Raw genomic sequence first — 21,886 nt, 5'->3', positions numbered from 1 at the left:
CCAATGTAATTGTTACTAAAAATAAATACTTTTTAAAAATTACCTTTGGGTTTTATTCCACCCGTCAAGATTTCCTTTATAAATTGCTTTTGTTGAATACTTCAAATTATTGAATGGGGAAATATAAACTATATTAACAGGAATCTGGTATAAGCCAAAATGATGATATATCTTTTGGCATCATTACGCAGATGACATATATTACATTATATATTTTATGGAATTAGTATTTAGTTTTATTCTTTTAGTACTAACTTAGATCTTTAGTACTAACTTAGACAAAATGGCTAAATAGTACATGAACATATTGCAGTGATGATGCGAGATAGTTAGGGATATCACATATATGAGAAAAAAACAACAAGAAGAGAATATTAAATAAAATTGGTTATAGAGAAAAATCAGACTGTTATTTTAATGCAAGATACCAAAAATTAATCCTATCAATTAGGGTTGACACCTTGTCCTGCCAACTCTGGAACTTCTGGTTCAGGTTTTTGTTTTTGTTTTTTGTTTTTTGGCTTGCACCAAAATAGTGTTTCTCCTATTTCTATTCCTAAACTAAGGAATTCTAGTTTAAACTCAGTAAACAAAATAATAAATCAGATTCATAAAACATTGAGCATATATTTGTAGAGTCTTTGGCATTCCCTGAGTTTGGTGGTTGCATTACCCAACTAGGTAACATCATCAATGTGGTGTTTGCTTTCTATTTATTATATATTGGGAATATAATTATTAGTTAGGATGTAATAGGAAACTCTGCATTAATGCCAGTCAAAAGTGATATCCTGAAATATAGTGCACATAGTGTTCCTTACTACTATAATGTACCATCACCTATTATAATTAGGCGATGGTACATGGCAGGAAATTGGTATTCTTTTTAGTAAAAATATCTTACCCCTCCCAATGTGGCTATATGAGTAGGCATTTCACTAAATATAGTCTCCAACAAAGATCAAATCACCATGTATTTCCTTTCTCTTAGTATCATTGGTAGAGGAAAGAGTTTCATTGATTTTAGACACTTTAGAGAGCGACAACACGTTGTTGTTATGTGACGTATTGCAACTTTTTTCCCCCTTCACTAAACTGAGGATGGGAATGGCCAGCGCATGACGCATCTGGCCGTGCCATGAGTTTGATACCCCTGCTTTATAGATATATTTGATACTATCTAGCAATCAGATTGCAAATACATAGGAAAATGTTATCTTTGCATTTTTATTGTTGCATTATCTCTTGACCTATCTCAGATTATGACTGCTTGTAATACATTTGTTTTAGTGAGAATTTCCCTGGTTTGTTCAATCTTTTCCCGCTTCACTTCACTGATGAGCTACTGCTTTATGGTCTACCTATTAATTTTCTGAGTTGGTTCAAGGGCAATTCCATTTCAAACTAATTTCAGTAGTCAAACTGAGCGGTGACAAAGGCATCAGCAACAATTTTCAATCCACGAATGGCCACAAGTAATACACGAGCTGTGCAATGGCCGCTAACTTGGCATGGAGGAATAGATGCTTGGATCAAAATAATGGACATCGTTATTTTAATTACCTCCCTAAAACCCGTTTCCATTACCAATGTAAAAACAAATATTTTTCTGTTACTAAACTGCCATGGTAATGTAAACAACTGATATTAGAGATGGCTTTGGAATCAAAATAATTTATAAATCATTTATAGATATACATTAAAACATTTAAAAATATTATATAATATTCCAAATAGACTTGAGATTTACACAATCTTAAACATTATAAACTCTTTAGCAAAGATGTTACCAAACTTTATTGCTTATCCTTGTGGGAATGGAAAGCGTTGTATGCAAATAGCTAATGGGCTTCTCTTAGGCCAGTCTGTCAAAATGTGTGGTTCTGAATTCCCAGATGGAAATCAGGACAGAACTGCAACAAATACACCAATAAACAGGCAAAGGATTGTCCCTGAAACTGAATCCCTCTAACTGAAACATACTCCACAGAAATCAATCTCATTTTCAGGCCAATAATTTCCTTAATAATTGGGCTAAAATAAGTCAAGCGCTAGAGACAGCATGTTCTGCAACCTCATTACTCAGTGGTTTTCATGGGATTCTATAATTAATTATTCTTCAGCTCATTCTATACTGTTCATTTCTTTATGAACAGTATAGAATGAACGGTTCAATTCAGTTCAGTGAACAGTTCATTACTTTTCAGTTCATTAATAATTCTTCTGTTCATTCTGTGCTTGTTTATGGAGGGAAAAGTGGTGATGGTTCCTTATCATGCAGAAATTATTATTAAGAATTCCACATCCCTGAAACTGAATCCCTCTAGTTGAAACATAACCCACAGAAATGAATCTCATTTGCAGACCAATAATATCCTTAATAATTGGGTTAAAATGGACTGGCAAAAGATTACACTTTTTTCTCAGAGAAACATAAATCTTTTTCTAGAATTGATAGGATCTGGATTACAAAAAAATTGCTTCATAAAACAATTAAAGCTAATATTCTTCCAGAATTTTTTTCTCATCATAACCCAATGACTTTACATGTTAAATTTGTAGCCCAGTCTTTCAAAAAGAGATGAAATGAGTTTGTTTTGCAGAGATTGCAGTTTGTTAAAGAATGTAACAAGTACTCCAAGATTATTTTCACAATAATCTGGGCAAGGTAACTAACTTGAGAACAGTTTGAGATATCTGTAAAACTGTGATAAGGGGATACTTTATACAATATATACATTAATTAAGAAGACCAATTGAAAAATGCAAAAAAAATCCAAACATGTTACACGAAATTAAACTGAGTAAAAGAGAGCTTCAGAAATCACCAGAAGATTTTAACATACTTAACCAGTTAAAATTATTGCAACAACAAATTTATTTGTTGATTGTTTCAAATATTGAAAAGAAATTAAAATACCAAACTTTTTTGAACATGCAAATAAACCAAAGAGATGTCTGGCATATAAATTAAGAAAACAGATTGAAAAGTGGACAATAATTAAACTTCAGGAAGGAAATAAGACCTACATGAATCATAAAAATATTCGAAGACACTTTTGGAATTATTATATTAATCTACTAGCTGAATACCCGTGCTCCACTACGAAACCATGTGATTGGGCTTGATAAATCATCACCTACAGCTTGTAAATTAATGAGTAGTTACGATCTGCTTCTCCTCTCCCCTTCTCTTGCTCAGTCTTGTCTCACAGAAGCCTACCCTATCCTGCTTCTCTCCCTCAGTCATGCCCCACAGAAGCCTCCCCTATCCTATCCCCTTCTCTCCCTCAGGCTTGCCCCACAGAAGCCTCCCCTATCCTATCCCCTGCTTTCTGCTGTGAAAATAAAACTGAAACTGCTCTCTCTGCTTGTGTTTTACATTTGGAACAGTGGGGATGGGGAGTAGAACTCCTTAGCATCAGAGGGCTGTTTAGAAAGTGAAACAGTATTTGCTGTGTGAGCAAAAAGGAGACAGAAAGGAGCCTGGCCGTGGCTTAGCTCAACTGCTCTGTAGTATTTAGTATTTATTAAATTTTTATACCACCCTTCTCCCGAAGGACTCAGGGCGGTGAAGAGCCAGGATTAAAATACATACAATATGAAAATTAAAATAATTTAAAAATAATTAAATCACTTTGGCTTCCCAATTTTAAACCCCCATGACCCATAAAATTGATCAATTAAAATTTTAAGCCAGCCCAGCTTGCTGAAACAAGAAAGTCTTCAGAGCCCAGCGGAAAGTATGGAGGTCCGGGATCAGTCGTATCCCTGGGGGTAGCTCGTTCCAGAGGGCGGGTGCCCCCACAGAGAAGGCTCTCCCCCTGGGGGTCGCCAGTCGACATTGTTTGACCGACGGCACTCTGAGGAGACCCTCTCTGTGGGAGCATATTGGCCGGTGGGAGGTTATCGGTGGCAGAAGGTGGTCTCGTAGATACCCAGGCCCTAAGCCATGAAGCGCTTTAAAGATGAGACCAAAACCTTGAAGCGCACCCGGAAGACCACTGGAAGCCAGTGCAGCTCACGCAGGAGAGGTGGTACATGGGAGCGCCATGTTGCCCCCCATAATCACCCGCGCGGCTGCATTCTGGACCAGTTGGAGCCTCCGGGTGCTCCTCAAGGGGAGCCCCATGTAGGGAGAATTACAGTAGTCCAAGCAGGAAGTAACGAGGGCATGAGCGACCGTGCATAAGGAGTCCCGATCCAGAAAGGGACGCAACTGGCGTATCAGGCGAACCTGATAAAAACTCCCCTGGCCACGGCCATCATATGCTCTTCTAAAGACAGCCGTGCATCCAGGAGGATGCCCAAGTTACGGGCCCTCTCCATGGGGACCAATGGCTCGCCCCCAATAGCCAGCTGGCTATATCGGGACGCCGGCCACCACAGCCACTGGTCTTGGAGGGGTTGAGTCGGAGCCTGTTCCTCCCCATCCAGACCCACACAGCCTCCAGGCACCGGGACATCACTTCAAGGGCATCATTGGGGTGGTCTGGGGTGGAGATGTACAACTGAGTGTCGTCAGCATACAGCTGGCACTGCACCCCAAAACCATGGATGATCTCACCCAGTGGCTTCACATAAATGTTGAACAGGAGAGGCGAGAAGACCACCCTTGCGGCACCCCACAAACAAGGTGCCTTGAGGTCAACCTCTGTCCCCCTGCCAACATGGACTGTGACCGGTCGGAGAGATAGGAGGAGAACCACCGTAACACGGTGCCTCCCACTCCCAACCCCTCCAGCTGGCGCAGCATGATACCATGGTCAATGGTATCAAAAGCCGCTGAGAGGTCTAATAGGACCAGAACAGAGGAGCAACCCCTGTCCCGAGCCCTCTAGAGATCATCAACCAATGCGACCAATGTCGTTTCCGTGCTGTACCCAGGCCTAAAGCCAGACTGGAATGGATCTAGATAGACAGTTTCATCCAGGTACTGCGGGAGCTGTCGCGCAACCACACTCTCAACAACCTTCGCCACAAAGCAAAGATTGGAGACGGGACGGTAGTTTGCCAAAACAGCCAGGTCCAGAGAGGGTTTCTTGAGGAGGGGCCTCACCACCACCTCTTTCAAGGCGGGGGGCAGGAAACCCTCACTCAAAGAAGCATTAATAATTCTCTGGAGCCAGCCTTGTATAACCTTCCGAATACTAGCACCAGCCAGGAGGGACACGGGTCCAATAAACATGTGGTTGCGTTCAACTTCCCCAGCATCCTGTCCACGTCCTCAGGAGTCACAGGGTCAAACTCATCCCAGATAACATTCTCAAAACCCACCTCAAACATCCCGCCTGAGCCCACCCAGTCAGAGTCCAAGCCTTCCCGAATTTTAGCAATTTTATTGTGCAGATAAAGCGCAAAATCCTCAGCTCGCCCTTGCAAGGGGTCTTCCCGCGCTCTCAGGTGGAGAAAGGAGCAGGCCACCCTGAACAGGGCAGCTGGGTGGTTATCTGCCGATGCGATAAGAGCGGAAAAGTAGTTACACTTCAGTAAAGCTGCTTGCTGCTGTGAAAATAAAACTGAAACTGCTGTGAAAATAAAACTGAAACACTCCACTGCTTGTGTTTTTGCATTTGGAACAGATTTCTTTTCAGGTGTGGCGGGGGAGTAGAACTCTTTAGCATCAGAACATGTTAATCATAATATAGGAAATACTAATGTTCTGATGGTCATTTCAAAAAATCCTTTCTTAGTGAGCACCTAGAAGCCAAGAGGAACATACATGGCAAATTTCAAGTTTGTAGGCTTTACGGTTCTGGAGATTTTGTGATGATGCGTGAGTGGTATTTCGCTTTTATATATATATATAGAAGATTATTATTATTATTATTTATTAAATTTTTATACCGCCCTTCTCCCGAAGGACTCGGGGCAGTGAACAGCCAAGATTAAAATACAAAGAATATGAAAATTAAAATAATTTAAAACATAATTAGATCAATTAAATCAATAAAGAGGAAAGAAAATTTATGAAATCAATTCCATACCTCCCAGGAGAACTTCTAAATTGGAGGTAGAAATTGAAAGTTGCAATATGGTTCCTGATCCTTAGAAGGTAAAACTCTGGGTTTAGCTTCAGATATGGTATATATTATATAATAATTAAATGAAAATAATTATATGTATCTGAGATGGCTGTTTTTTATTACTGAAATGAAAATAGCAATATCGTTAATGATTTCAATTGAGATTTTGTTAACTGTTGCTCAGCTAACACATGTGCTCCCCCAAGTGTCCAAAGTATTATTTTAACTTTGATATAATTTATTTTAATAGAAAGCACAAAGATTTATATAAGTGATTGTGAGATAATAATTTAATATTTGATATGCTATACTTCAAAAAATTGAAGGAAAGTAATTGAAGATGTGAGTAATTAGAATTAACTATGTATATATTAAAGGAGTTTATACATAACTGTTTCATCCTTCCTATTCAGGAAATACATTCTGGTGATTTTCAATAGATTCCTGAACAACAGAGATTTTTTTTTTTTAAATTCATAGGTTTACATACTCTTGTGTTCCTAATACTTGATGAGAAATATTTTTTTTAGGTTTGGACGGCAAATATAAAGGGATACCATTGACTGAAAGAGTCTGTCCCTATGATTCTGGCGAGATAGAAACCTCTGGATAAATCCTTCGCTGCTCTTTTTTATAAAAACATTCAAACAATTTTTATTTTCCCAATAATTACTATGTATTCTTGTTGTTCAGATACCATTTATGTTCAATGGTTGCTTAAGAAGTCACATAGCACAGATAGTTAAGATTCTTCATAGCAGCACTAAAGATTTCCGGAACTTAATGAATAATCCATTATAACCATTTTATACAATTAATGCATCAAATCTTTTAATATTATTACCCTGTTATATTTTAATGCTTAATAACTATAGGCTTTTAAGATTTAAGGATTAATATTACATTATAGCTTAGGCCGTGCTCTTGTTTAAGTGCAATTGATAAATAGGTGCAGATTATGATTTTAACACAGATTTTATTGTTATTTGCTTAGAATTATTTTATTCTACAATCTTTATTAGATACTCTTTGAGTATTTTTAATTGTACTGGTCTTTGATTGTAAGGCCTCGATTATGAGTATAATCAAGGCCCACACTCAAAGATCAAAGTTATTTATGGTGCGTTGTAGGTTTTTGCTTGCAAAATCAAATTTCCAAAACTGTTGACACCACAAAAGCTGTTAATGTCTATCCTATTTATTCACGTGATCTGTATCTGTTATCTTTGCAAAATTCCCAGTAGTGTATATTCATAAAAAATAATATAACGAAGCAATCCTAAGCAAAATAAAACCAAAACTATACCCTTCCAAATGATGACACGTGAGCCAACCATTAAATCTTGAAGGCCTTACAAATCAAATTTAACTGTCTTCTTTTATAAAATATAAAAAATAGCAGCCATCTGTATTTTCGAGGAAAGAGCATTTTAAGCAATAGGATAGCTACTAAGAAATTCTTTTTCTGAATCTAACTTCAAAATCTTAAAAGAGAATGAAACCCAAAGCATTTTCCATTTGATTAAATATATAGGATGGGTATATTCCATTGGCTAGAGAATGAACGTATCTAGAACCCAAGCCATTTAAGATTTTTAGGTTAAAATAAGCACTTTGAAATGTACTAAATTTTTAGTTGTAGCCTATAGTATGGAATGACTATGCAATCAGCGTCACAAGATTGTGGCAACTCCCTCATTTTGAACCAAAGATAGCTTCAAAAGGAGAGCAGGTATAGTAATAGTCCAACTTTGAGCTGGTGAAAAAGTAAGCCATTGTTACTAATCAGTAAAACCCTCAGCAGAGTTATGGCAAATAGTGTTAAATCCATAATTAGAAAGTATCTATATTTTTGATAATTAATGACTAGTTTTAACAGGTAAAACCTACAAAGCAAACACACTGCAGATACACGTATCTATACAGACACATTACATAGTATTCTTGAAATTCATGAGGCAGATAGCTTCAGAATTAACGTGTACATCTTTTTTTCCCAAATCAGTTAGAACTGCTAACGAACAGTTTACTAGCTCAATATCAAAATAGTTTCTAAAGTCAACTTTGTGTTACAAAGAAAAGTATAGCAACAGTATAATTAGCAGAAAGTTTTTTCATTATAGAAAAAAAACATCATATAAACATAAAATGGGCCAAGACATTCAAGGCAGTGGTGAAATGCTACCGGTTTGCACTGGTTCAGGCGATCAGATGTGCCGTGCAATTTAAAAGGAAATCCTGCTTTCTAGTGAATCTAAATCACGCGGCACAGCTGATCCCCCCCACTCGCTGCTCTACTTACCTTCCCAAGCCTCCTTTTGGCGCGTATTGTGTATGTGCACAGTGAGTTTGCACCGGTGGCAAACCTGTTCAGATTTCACCATTGATTCAAGGTTATGGTGCATCTCCAAGTTAGTAATTGCAATAATTTGGGATATAAAAAGCTACATTTATTTTATATAAAACCAACAAAAAGCCCAGTACAGATCAGCATATTAAAAAAATAATAATATAATTTTCTTAGGTGTCTCTCTACATATTCAATTTATTCAATATTCAATAAAAATATAATGTAAATGTGGAAATTTTTATAATTATTTATCATCTGAAAGGTATTAATTTCCTTCACATTTTTAGGAAATTATTAGGATGCCATTCAGTGTAACTATGCATATTCTTTCTTTTAAGGTTATCTAACACGATAAATGAGAATATTTGGTTTGTATATAATTCAACCAATTCTAAGATAGCAAAAAATATCTAACACATTTAGAAATTTCAGATGTGTGGATTATAAAAATCTTTATCACTCAACACCAAAAGTGTGTAATGAAGCATTGTATTCATCTTCCTTTATTTTGAAGGCAGCTAACATTTCATAGATAAACTGGAGTGTTTCACAATAGTAGTTTTGTGATGATATCCACCAAACTGGATAATTTTACAAAGGGATAAGAGAAATTCAGTGAGGCTAAGAATATCAATACACACACACACACACACACACACACACACACACACACACACCAGAGACATTATATACTGTATGTATATTAGTATCAATGATACAAGAATCAGTGAGAGGATGATATAGCACCATGATGGCGAACTTATGGCACACATGCTGGAGGTGGCACACAGAATCCTCTCTGTGGGCACGTGTGTCATCGCCACCTGTTCTTCTGGGTTCCGACAAATGCATATGCACCAGCCAGTTGCTGTCTTCCGGATTCCGTCACACGCATGCGTGCTGGCCATCTGGTCTCCACACAGAGCACCAGAACCCGGAAGAGAACAGCTGGCCGGTGCACGTGTGCACCGGATCAGCTGTCCAGTGTGCATGCGCACGCCAAAACCCAGAAGCGCGGCTGGCCGTCACGCACTGGCTATCTGCTCTCTTCTGGGTTCCGGTGCTCTGGTGCACGTGCATGCGCGCACACATGTTCCGGTTTCATCACTCGGTGCCGAAAAGGTTAACCATCACTGGTATAGTACATGCTGTTTCTGTAGAGTTTCTCATTAGCATCCAATGGTAATCTTTCTGATAGACTAGGGAATCCTTCAGTTTAATTCAATAGAGTTTTATATTCTTAATAATTCTTTTTTTCTCTCTCCTGAAGTATTTTCTCTCACGTACAATATATTATGGGAGTATCAGCTGGCTCAATCATGCCAAATTTGGGAGAAATAATATTGATCACTTACTAGAAGCAGAATTAGCAATGGACAGACACATACAATTATACATTGCCTTACATTTCATAAACACTTATATAAAAATGAAAAATATTTTACATTTTTCTATCACTGGTTAAGGTAGTTTTCATGCTGTGATCAGCACATCACAGAAGAAATTGTTAGACGATTTCTAATAATATTTTGATGCTTGTTGTGATAATATCTGATTTTTAGAAATGTTGTCTTTAACAATCACCATTTTAACAGTTTCTATGGCACTTCCAAAGCAGTCCTAGATTTCAGTTACCCAATAACATTGCTTAATTTGGAAGCTGAGCAAATTTATTTCCAGGACAGGTACTGGGCAACCCAATTCTTTCTGTAATAAGGAAGCTCTGCAGAGTTTGTGGGTTTGTTGTTTATTAACAACATAGAACGGAATATTATGTATTCTTTTATGTCAGGGCTGTCAAACTCACGGCCTGCATCACACACTGGTCACGCCCACGCCCAGTTTAGCGAAGGAGGGAAAAGCTGTGATACATCACGTGACACCGATGTGATGACGTGAGTTTGACATCCGTTTTAGGTGGCTCCAGAACTGATAACAACTTGGATAAATGACCAACTGAAGGATGTTTTTTACAGGTGCTCATGACGCTGATCTGCTGAATTCTCAGAAGCAGGGAAACAGTAGTAGTATCTCAAACTGCTCTGAAGAGATTAGGGACTGGAAACAGTACTGTATAGAAGTACCATTTATTTGTTCCTTGAAAAAAATAGCAACTCAGTGGAAGTAAACTAATCCCAGTAAATGCATGCATTGTACTTTTAGTTAAAGCAAAACTCAGATGTGAAAAAGTTATCTTTAGGAGGTTATAAATGTCAAGCTACTGTTTTTTTATCAGTTGTTAACCACTGGTTAAGAAACTTGATAGGCTAAATATTTGAATTTGGGACAGTATTCAGCATTAAAAATAAACACAATGTTGTAAAATTAGAAGAGCTTCCTAATTAATTAGCAAGAAATCAACAATATGGCTAGAATGGTTTAATTGAAAGACTTACTTATTCCAGGCTTGTCTAAGATTTTTAGCACTGTACTGTGTAAAGCGATCTGTAACAAAAAATAAATTTTATATCAAACATTTTCCTTTATTATGCTTACTATTAAAGCCAATGTTATAATATATGCACACGGCTAAGGTGACCAACTTTTTTACAATGAGAAGGAAGACACAAATAAATTGAAGAAAAATGTGCGTGTGTGCCATGTCGTGTTTTGGTAAGAAGTAAACAAAGCCTCTTGCGCGCGGTGCACTCTCTCAAAACAATTCTCCTGTGCGGAGTGCATGCATCTCATAATCGCATCTCACCGCACTGTACCGAGCCTTGACGAATCATCATGTCAAATACAAATACGTCACATCACATGCAATGGATTGGATCGACATCGATCGAATACGGAGATTTACAGATTAGTCTTCAAATATCAAAAAGGAGGACATGTAGGAGGACACTTTTCAAGAGAGGACAGAACTTATAAAAGAAGGACTGTTCTCTCTAAAGGAGGACGATTGGTCACCTTAACACTGCTGAACAAGGCAACTTAGGCTCTAAAAGTAGTAGCAGTTGCTCTGGTAGTCTCACTGAAAGGATTTTAGGACCAAGCATTGATGTTTTCCACTGAGGGTGGCACATTAAAAACAGCAGCTATAAGAAGAAGAGTAGAAACAGAAGGTAGAGAACTGGAATCACCTATATAATAGGGTTCGGCCTGTCAAAGAAATTCCAAGGAATTGGGTAGTTTTGAGAAAACATGGAACATATAAATAGGAATTTTTACTAATCATAATATTTATTATTACAGACAGATAGTATTACTTAAATAAAATAATAGTAACTTTACTATTTTGTGGCTCAGTGGTTAAGACGCTGGGCTTGTCAGCTGGAAAGATTGCTAGCTCAAAGGCCATGAAACGGAGATGAGCACCATCCATTATAGTTGGCTACCAGTTGTGGAGTAAATCCACAGGGAGCCTTTTATCTTTTTAACTTTACTTTTCATTAAACTCTCCATTTGCAAATATCACTGTTTCAAAGCTAAGTTCAAGTGATAACAGACAAAGTATTAACATTTTGAATTATACAATTATTTCAAAAAGTTGACATTTCATTTTCATTTTACTTTTAAAGCTCTTCAACAAAACAAAATTATATGCATACAGAGAAACATTAGGTGGTTTAGCACCATTGAACAATAACAGATCAGAATTGTTTCCTGACTGCCACCTAGCGTCAAAACACTTTTCTCTTCTTAAATCAAGATGAAACATGAAAGCAAAAGAACATATACATTCATTTAGAAATACCATCACACTTCCTCATAAAACTAAACAGCAGTCTTAGAAAGCTACAAAATTTCTTTACAAATGGATTTCGTATTTTTTCAATTATAATTTTATTTTTTTAAAGGCAGTCCTTTTAATGTTCTTAGTAATTTAATACTTTAAGGGAATAGAAGCAAAATCCTATAAACTCAGATTTATATCATTTTAAAAGTCATTTTGGGAAACTATTGTAAAATAGTTAATTTCTATAGAATGAAAGAAATAACTAAACATTGCAAGTTTTGTTTGGAATATTTTTTTTGCTTATCTAGAAGACTTTTTTAAAACTAGTTAATATTTAGTGTACTTTGTCCCTAAAAGTTAAGATAACACTGTTGAAAAGAAGAAAAGTATTACATCAACAAATATTATCAATATGGATAACAGCACAAATAATAATTTTGAAACCTGGTGGCAGGGTTAGAATGCAGGCAACTGGAACCCTGGTGTATGGAGCAGTATATCAGTCTAAGTGTTATTACTATTACGAATTTTCTCTGGCTTAGTATGCTCTATGCTTTTCATACAACATTCCCATTTTGTACACCCTGATTATGTTGAAGCAATACTGGTATTCAACAAAATAGATAAAAAAACAACATAACAATAGTTGATTTTGAAAAATTTGGATATCAATTTCAGAGATTAATGGATCCATAATCAATAAACTATTTCAGAAAATACATTATGTAATTATTTTCTTTAGGAACAACAGCATATTGATTTATTGGTTAAGTACATTCTTCTTTTACACCTCTAAACATTGAGCTGAGATGCTTCAATTCCCATTACAATTCCTACTAAAGTATAAAATTGCATTTTGGTTTCTTGATAAAAGAGATGCCAAAATCCCAAAATGGGATACAAAAAGCAGTGTGATGTTTCCAAATACCATTAAAAGTCTCCCAGGACTAAGTGTCTTGAAGAGATAATATAGGAATTGAGATGTTTCTAGACTAATAGTGTATAAAAATTGGAGGTGGGGAGCGGGAGGAGGAGAAAGAGAGAAATTCAGAGGGAAAGAAGTAAATAGATGGCACAAAAGCCATGTTCTCCCTAGCTAAAGTTAATGTATAGAATATCTATGGGAAGGCACACAGACTGTTCATTCAAGCACCTTCCTAATGTTTCCTACCAAGAACATACATAATAAAAGCATACAGAAATTTTAAGCAAAGAATGATTCCTGATAAAGAAAAGATTCTCAGATCAAATACGAAATTAAATGTTTATATAATTTAACTTTAAGTTTATTAGAAATAATAATCTGCAGTTTGCAATAACTTTTTTCTACTAACGTACTAAACCTTGAAATGGTACTTCTGTTCATATAGCCAATATCTTTTCACAGTGAAATATATAACTTTAATAGCATGCAAAACCAACCTGGCTTGAAATGTGGTAGAGTGTCAACTCCAGGCCATGATTCTTCATTTGGAGTTCCCAGAACCTGTAAGAAAACAAAGAAAAATATATTCATTTTTAATGTAGATGATCATTTATTATGAAGTATTTTAAAGTTGGATTAATAAATTTAACTGAGACACAGAATTAATTTTTAAATTTATATAAAATTTACATAATTTATAAATATCAATCAATCAAACTTTATAACTACTTTTGCCACAAATTATTTATACACTGAGAGAGCTATTATTCCTAATTAATATTGCCTAATTAAAAGGAGCTTGATGCTACTAATTCAAAACTGAAGGGTATACACGCAAAGTGTAAGTGTATTAAATAACATGTTGAATTTCTTATTCATTGAAATTGAGTGGACTGTGCACACAGAGACAGGTTGCCTTAGAGCAGTGACGGCTAACCTTTTCGGCACCGAGTGCTGAAACAGGAGTGAGCGTTGCACGACACTGGAAACTGCAAAAGCAGATGCTCTTCCAGTTTCCGGTGCATGCATGGGTGCCGGCCACCTGCTCTTCTGGTTTCTTGCGCGCATGCATGCATGAAGACCAGCTGTCCAGTACGCATGCACCGGCTCCACCTGGCATTTTGGGGGTCCTTGTGCTTCTCTGCATGCCCCCTGCCCCAGTGAGGGTGGCAGGACATCCCCACCGATGACCTGATTCCTCAGCCCTGGATAGGGAGAGAAAGTTGGGCAGGGAATGTTGCCTCCCTCCACTGGAAAGCCGGAGCTCCTTCCCAGCCATAGAGGTAAGGAGCATTGGTATTCTCGGGGCTCAGGTAGGGGCCCAGCAAAGGAGAGCTTTGCCCCAACTCTGGCCAGGATAAAGTGCCCCCCTCAGCCTGCAGCTGAGAACAAGCCACTGCAGCATCTCGGTCACTTCCCGACCAGCATCCTCTTACCCCTTGACGGAGTCTCCATGCTGCGCTTGTCGCCCTGATGGTGCTCCTCTTCGTTTTCCTGCTCCAGCATCCCGGCCAGAAGTGGCAGTGCAAGAACCACCGCCACCCCCTTGCAGTGGCAGGAGTAGCAGGCGAGGCAGCCGGCCACCCAGCCAGCAAACCCTACCATGCTGCCCCATGCGCCCAAGCTGGCCAGGAACTCTGGACTGTGGATGTGTGGCAGTGCAGTGGACTGGAGGGCTGGGGCCAAACAAGAAGCCCGTTCGGGTGGGGAGGGAGGGAAGCCACGTCCCGTCTGTCCTGGCTGGCAACTCTGCTCCCCTTGCTCTTGTTCCCCTTGCAGGTTCCAGCCCCCACATGTGCATTGGCCAGCTGGTCTTTGTGTGGGTATGCATGCCAGAAACCAGAACACCAGGTGGCAAGTGCACATGCACACACCAGAAATCGGAAGATCATCTTCCCAGCATGTGCATATGCCCCAGGCAACTGTTCTTTCAATTTCTGGTGCTCCTGCACACATGAAGACCAGCTGGCCATCACACCAGAACCCGGAAGAGCAACGGGCGACGGGTCTACATGCCTGGAGAGATGGCTCTGTGTGCCACTTCCAGCACAAGTGCCATAGGTTCGGCATCATGGCCTTAGAGCTTTTGTTGAGTTAAATTTACCATGCAATATTTAGTACATCCAGCAGATGGAAGCAGACGATTTAGAAAGTCCTCTACTCTTATAAAAACTTATTACTGTAGTCTCTCAAAACAACACTAGATTTTTCCCTAAATAATTTATTTTCTAAAATGGGAGGATAATCTTATGTTTGTTTAAATACAATAGTATGAGGCAGTAAAATTTTCATTGGCAGTTTGTTCATGCATGTGCATTGAATTCAGGGTTGCCTTCTTTAGTAAATTAATATTAAGAAACCCAACTTTCTGATGAAAAACCTGGTTTTATAGCTATATTTTAAAAAGTACTGAGTTGCAAGCTTTCATATACAATAACTTATTTCATCATTCACAAAAAGTACAAAATGTAAACTAATTACTGGAAGTTAATTTTACATTTTGAAATATTTTTTAATCTTAATCTTCTAATCTAATTACTAATTTACAATTAAAAGGATCTATATTTAACATGGACAATTACATGGAAATATATATGCATCTGCATGTGAGATGAATTGACTACAGCTTATCAATGTGGAATCAACAAAGGTTGCAACTGATTTTGCTAAGAGTAATCAGTTCAAATTTCCTTATATTCTGTAGATTATCTATTTCAATACCCACATTTTTGAAGGAACCATAAGCTCTTAATTTTTAAAACTATTTTACACAGGTACAAATCCAATTACAAAATAGTAATACTTTCAGAGTGAACCACGAAGCAATGGGGAAACCAGATTCATACAACTGTATTACTCACTTAACTGCAATTATTCACTTAATAACTGTGGCAATAAAGGTCATAACATGGGGCAAAACCCATTAATAATTGTCTCACTTAGCAACAGAAATGTTGGGCTCAATTGTAGTTGTAAATTGAGATCTAGTTGTATCAGCAGGTGAAGAAGACTCTTTGCATGGCTTTCACTAATGTGCCACTTGTGGCCCTTTCAGGAATGGGAGCTTCTAGTGATAGTGACTCATGCTTTATCATGTTGCATCTTGACTACTGAATTTAATTTATATGGCACTGTCATTTTTTAAAATTTTATTATTATTATTATTTTGATTTTGATTTATATGCCCCCCTTCTCCAGAGACTCAGGGCGGCTTACAATGCGTTAAGCAATAGCCTTCATATTATTGTATATTTTATACAAAGTCAGCTTATTGCCCCCACAAACCGGGTCCTCATTTCACCTACCTCTGAAAGGATGGAAGGCTGAGTCAACCATGAGCCTGGTGAGAATTGAACTCTCAGTAATTGCAGGCAGCTGGAAGCTAAATACTACCTTTAACAGTAGCATTAGTCTGCTGCGCCACTCAGGCTCATTGAAGATGATTCAAAAGTACAGCTCTAAAAACGTATTTTTACCTATTGACTGATTAAAACAGGTAATGGCATTGGTTTCCTGTTCGCTTCTCTACCCAATTCAAGCTCCTAGTAATTACTATGAAGCATTTTATGTCTTACATCTTGATTGTATTTAACAGTGCCTACTTACACAGTGTCCATTCTCACACCTCAGCAGAATGCTTAAGTGTTGTAGTTATGCCACATTAGTCTAGAGCAATGTTTCTTAAAGTATGGTCCTAGAGCCCTGGGGATTGCCCAAAACTCTCTTGGGAGTCCATGAAATCAAAATTATTTGCCAAATGATTGAAAAATAATATAATTCCACAAAGTGGTAGCAACTGCAAATGAGTGAATTTTTAATATGGTAAATGTTGATCAATATAATTCATATAATCAAAAGTTCTTTCGGAATCCTACATAATTTTTAAAAGTAGGAAGTGGTACTAAAAGAAAAAAAATAAGAAACACTGCTGTAAAGTTTTTAAGTTTAGGATGGCTCTCTTCCTATTAATATCTGACAATAGTTGTCAAACAATATTGGAATAGTAATTCATTGGGTATTTTTAATTATTTATTGTTGCTTGAGAAGTGAAATATACTTTGTATTATGGGATTTTATGATATTATTATTTTATAATTTGTTGGATTGTGATTGTATATTGTGTTACTAACTGTCCCAAAGTCTTAGGTACAGGTAACATACAAATTATTGTATAAGTATAAAAATAAGAAACACCAGCAATCTAAAAAATTTTGCTTGTTTTTAAATGGTGTTTCTATCAGTAGTTAAACTATCCAGTAGTTTAATTCTTCTGTAAGCATTTTAAATTTGATTAAGGTACCATTAATACCCAGGATTACTCTGCCTACATCCCAAGTCTTATGAGTTCTGTGTCAGGAAAGACCAAGGAAGAAGATGCTTAACAGAATTTGTATTCATTGCTCAAACTGCATTTTATTTCAGCGGCACACACAGCTTCATTTGAGTAAGTGGCCGGTGCACGTAACCATTGCAAGCGTGAGTGGAACTGCACGCGCTGGTGCTCATGCTCATACACGTGCTGGACCACCTCTCATGCAGCCTGGTTGCGAATAGGCCTTAGCCTGGGACTCCTAAATTATACAGTTTCCTATAATGATTTACATAATAAATGTCTTTCTTTGAAAGCTGTAACATCATCTTATATAATGCTATGCTTTGCAGATTTTGTATTTGAAAATACTTTGTTCTCTCAGACTAAAGAAAGCCATAAATAAGAAATAATTTAATGGGCGTCTAATTAGTGTTTAAATTTAAAACAGAATGCTAATTACCAAAATTCTACAGTGGGGCAAAAAAGTATTTAGTCAGCCACCAATTGTGCAAGTTCTCCCACTTAAAAAGATGAGAGAGGCCTGTAATTGACATCATAGGTAGACCTCAACTATGAGAGACAAAATGAGAAAACAAATGCAGACAATCACATTGTCTGATTTGGAAAGAATTTATTTGCAAATTATGGTGGAAAATAAGTATTTGGTCACCTACAAACAAGCAAGATTTCTGGCTCTCACAGATCTGTAACTTCTTCTTTAAGAGGCTCCTCTGTCCTCCACTCATTACCTGTATTAATGGCACCTGTTTGAACTTGTTATCAGTATAAGACACCTGTCCACAACCTCAAACAGTCACACTCCAAACTCCACTATGGTGAAGACCAAAGAGCTGTCGAAGGACCCCAGAAACAAAATTGTAGACCTGCACCAAGCTGGGAAGACTGAATCTGCAAGAGGCAAGCAGCTTGGTGTGAAGAAATCAACTGTGGGAGCAATAATTAGAAAATGGAAGACATACAAGACCACTGATAATTTCCCTCGATCTGGGGCTCTTCGCAAGATCTCACCCCGTGGGGTCAAAATGATCACAAGAACGGTGAGCAAAAATCCCAGAACCACACAGGGGGACCTAGTGAATGACCTGCAGAGAGCTGGGACCAACATAACAAAGGCTACCATCAGTAACACACTACGCCGCCAGGGACTCAGATCCTGCAGTGCCAGACGTGTCCCTCTGCTTAAGCCAGTACATGTCCGGGCCCGTCTGAAGTTTGCTAGAAAGCATTTGGATGATCCAGAAGAGGATTGGGAGAATGTCATATGGTCAGATGAAACCAAAGTAGAATTGTTTGGTAGAAACACAACTCATCGTGTTTGGAAGAGAGAGAATGCTGAGTTGCATCCAAAGAACACCATACCTACTGTGAAGCGTTGGGGTGGCAACATCATGCTTTGGGGCTGTTTCTCTGCAAAGGGACCAGGACGACTGATCCGTGTACAGGAAAGAATGAATGGGGCCATGTATCGTGAGATTTTGAGTGCAAACCTCCTTCCATCAGCAAGGGCATTGAAGATGAAACGTGGCTGGGTCTTTCAGGATGACAATGATCCCAAACACACCGCCCGGGCAATGAAGGAGTGGCTTTGTAAGAAGCATTTCAAGGTCCTGGAGTGGCCTAGACAGTCTCCAGATCTCAACCCCATAGAAAACCTTTGGAGGGAGTTGAAAGTCCGTGTTGCCCAGCGACAGCCCCAAAACATCACTGCTCTAGAGGAGACCTGCAATGAGGAATGGGCCAACATACCAGCAACAGTGTGTGCCAACCTTGTGAAGACTTACAGAAAACGTTTGATCTCTGTCATTGCCAACAAAGGATATATAACAAAATATTGAGATGAACTTTTGATATTGACCAAATACTTATTTTCCACCATAATTTGCAAATAAATTCTTTCCAAATCAGACAATGTGATTGTCTGGATTTTTTTTCTCATTTTGTCTCTCATAGTTGAGGTCTACCTATGATGACAATTACAGGCCTCTCTCATCTTTTTAAGTGGGAGAACTTGCACAATTGGTGGCTGACTAAATACATTTTTGCCCCACTGTATTTTTTTAAAAAAAATAGAATATGGACTTTCAGTAGGCCATCTGACTGCTTCTTGGCTAAAGATCTCCAGGGCTCACTTTTTTCCAAATGAAGAACTCACCAGAGACAGTAAGTTTCCTAGAAATCAGCCTCCAAGTCATCTACACCAGCGGTCACCAACTGATGGTCCATGGACCACTGGTGGTCCGTGAGAAAATGTTGGTGGTCCGTAGAAAAATTATTTGCATTTTTTATATTGCACTAAATACTATTTATCTTTTTTTAAAATATCATATTAATGGTCCACGGGATTTAAAATTATGAATTTAGTGGTCCCTGAGGTCTGAAAGGTTGGAGAACCCTGATCTACACAACAGCAGTTTGTGAGAGTTGGCTGGTAAGTCATCAACTAGGAGACAGGATTAGCAGTTCATTTGCAGTGGGGAAAAAATCCAAATATTTCTTTTTTTCAAACTGCTTCTTTTTTTTGAACAATAGTTCATGCCTTCTCTATCTTAATCATCTTTTTTTTATTGTTTACCTTTATTGATGCAAAAGACTATGCTATTCACTTTTTGAAGAGCTGTGCTATTTTAGAAAAATCATGAATGCTCACTGATGAGGACGATGATAAGCTAAAATAAGGAAGTTTTAAATAACTTTATTTTTATCATCTGTCGCTGAGAAACATACGAATTTAAAATTTTAAAGCACAATTTTGCCTATTTCTATGAATCTGCCATGCTTATTTGATAATAGGATCTATAACTTATAACTCTGAGGTGCTTGATGTCAGAGACTAAAAACTTCCAACCTTAGCTGAACCTGACTGATTAAGTTATTTCAGACTTGTAGGTCTGCCACCTAAAAGATTTGTTCTTTGGCCACAAGAGGGAGCCGAAGAATATAAAAGAGTGGGAAAGCCAGGTTTGATTATATAAACAAGGTGAATATCAAATTACAAAGGAGGAAGCCAACTCAGCTGGATGTCATGAGAATCATTTTAGAGAAATGTTCAAACAAAATAATTGAAGCAGTGGGAATAAAGCAATGAAACCATGTAAGGAAACTTCTCAAACCACTGGGGATGTTTCACAAGAAAATGACAAAACTGACTTTTTGAAATACACATTTCAAAAAGTGTGTATTTTTAAAAAGGGTATTTATTATGATGTTGATTCAAATAAAATTGTTTTAATGGAACTAAAAGTAGATCTGCAGGTGGTTGATTTAAACCATAAGAGAACAAGTTCAGGATCTCCATTCCAAATTTGAATTAAAGATTGACAATTTGTCTTGAACCTATAGGTTTGAAATAGGTTTTAAAATTTGATGAATTGGTTTTTAGAAATTTTGGAACAGATTGTTGAAATTGAATTTAGAAAATGAATATATTCAATTGGATATGATTTTAATCTAAAAGAATTTTTTTACAAAATGATATATTGAATATTTGTTAGCATTGCAATTGTAGGATGTAATAAATGTAGGGTTGTAGTCATTGTAATTGTAAGGATATTCATTTTTAAGAAATGTTTTGATTTTTAGAATGGATATAAAACTGATATTAGATATTAGATAATTTATATGATCTCTCTCCCCCGCTTTCTGTCAGAGAAAGAGACATGCAGACAGCATTATATATAAAAATTCAGTAAGGATAAATGGAAAGATATCTTATTTCTCACAATGGAAGGATAGATGGAAAAAATCAGTTGACCTGGTGAAAATGGTAAAGCCAACTGTTGTAAAAAAAAAAAAAAAGATTTCCTTTAGTTTCGTTCCCATTTGGACATTATATTCCATGTAGAATAGAAAAAAAATGAAATTTTAGGTTAAGGATTGGTTTAATTTTGCAACTATATAATTGTCTTGTTGTTATTCAAAAGCAAAACGAAAAGCTGAGGCTGTATTTGTATTCTACTGAAAAGAGTAGGAAATCACTGCCTTTTTCTTCTTTTTCTCCTATTCCCTTTCCCCTTTTTCTGATTTTTATTTTCATTTGTATTTTATACTAGAAAAAAATATTCTAATAAAATTTCTTAAAAAAATAAATAGAATATATAAAACAGAAGATTTATATTCCACATGGACAATTCAAAAGGAAAATGATACAGACATGAACCATCAATCCCAAAATGATAATGTTCAAAATAAGAATCTCTTATAGGGAACCTTCTACAGAATCACAGTCTACAAATGATAAGCTCTTCATTAGAAAAGGAAAAAAAAGGGAAAAAATTCTTTAATAATTAATGATTTTATAATTGAAGCAAGTTGTTTTAGTTAATGTACCATAATGTGTTTTACAAATATATATTGCACTGTTTTGTTCAAAAGGACTAATAATCTAAAACAATTCCCAGTTTTCAATTTTTTATGTAAGAGCAGGGAGGTTACAAAATTAAAACTTGCTAAAAATGTTAAATGAACTTACCAGAAAAATTCTTTCAAGCTGATCTTGAATATCTTTCATTCCTGGAAAAGCAGCAACTCCTTGAATCATTTCCACAAAAATGCAACCAACTCCCCTAAAAAA

At 37.0% G+C, this 21,886-nt stretch overlaps 1 protein-coding gene across 4 annotated transcripts in view; it reads right to left on the bottom strand.

Annotated features, from left to right (window-relative positions):
* Positions 1–21,886, bottom strand: part of CDK14 (cyclin dependent kinase 14) — a 223,714-nt gene that overhangs the window by 58,278 nt on the left and 143,550 nt on the right. For all 4 annotated transcript variants that reach the window (XM_034402352.3, XM_087892861.1, XM_034402353.3 and 1 more), the window contains 3 exons: positions 21,785–21,878; positions 13,481–13,544; positions 10,773–10,821 (listed from right to left, as the gene is read on the bottom strand). In XM_034402352.3, coding sequence (XP_034258243.1) covers positions 10,773–10,821; positions 13,481–13,544; positions 21,785–21,878 — 207 coding nt within the window. The remainder of the gene's footprint in view (positions 1–10,772; positions 10,822–13,480; positions 13,545–21,784; positions 21,879–21,886) is intronic.

The sequence above is a fragment of the Pantherophis guttatus genome, chromosome 4 (genome assembly GCF_059756535.1).
Source record: "Pantherophis guttatus breed Tessera chromosome 4, ASM5975653v1, whole genome shotgun sequence".
NCBI lineage: Eukaryota > Metazoa > Chordata > Lepidosauria > Squamata > Colubridae > Pantherophis > Pantherophis guttatus.
The sequence above is the reverse complement of the archived record's forward strand: the minus strand, read 5'-3'. Positions and strand labels throughout refer to the sequence as shown.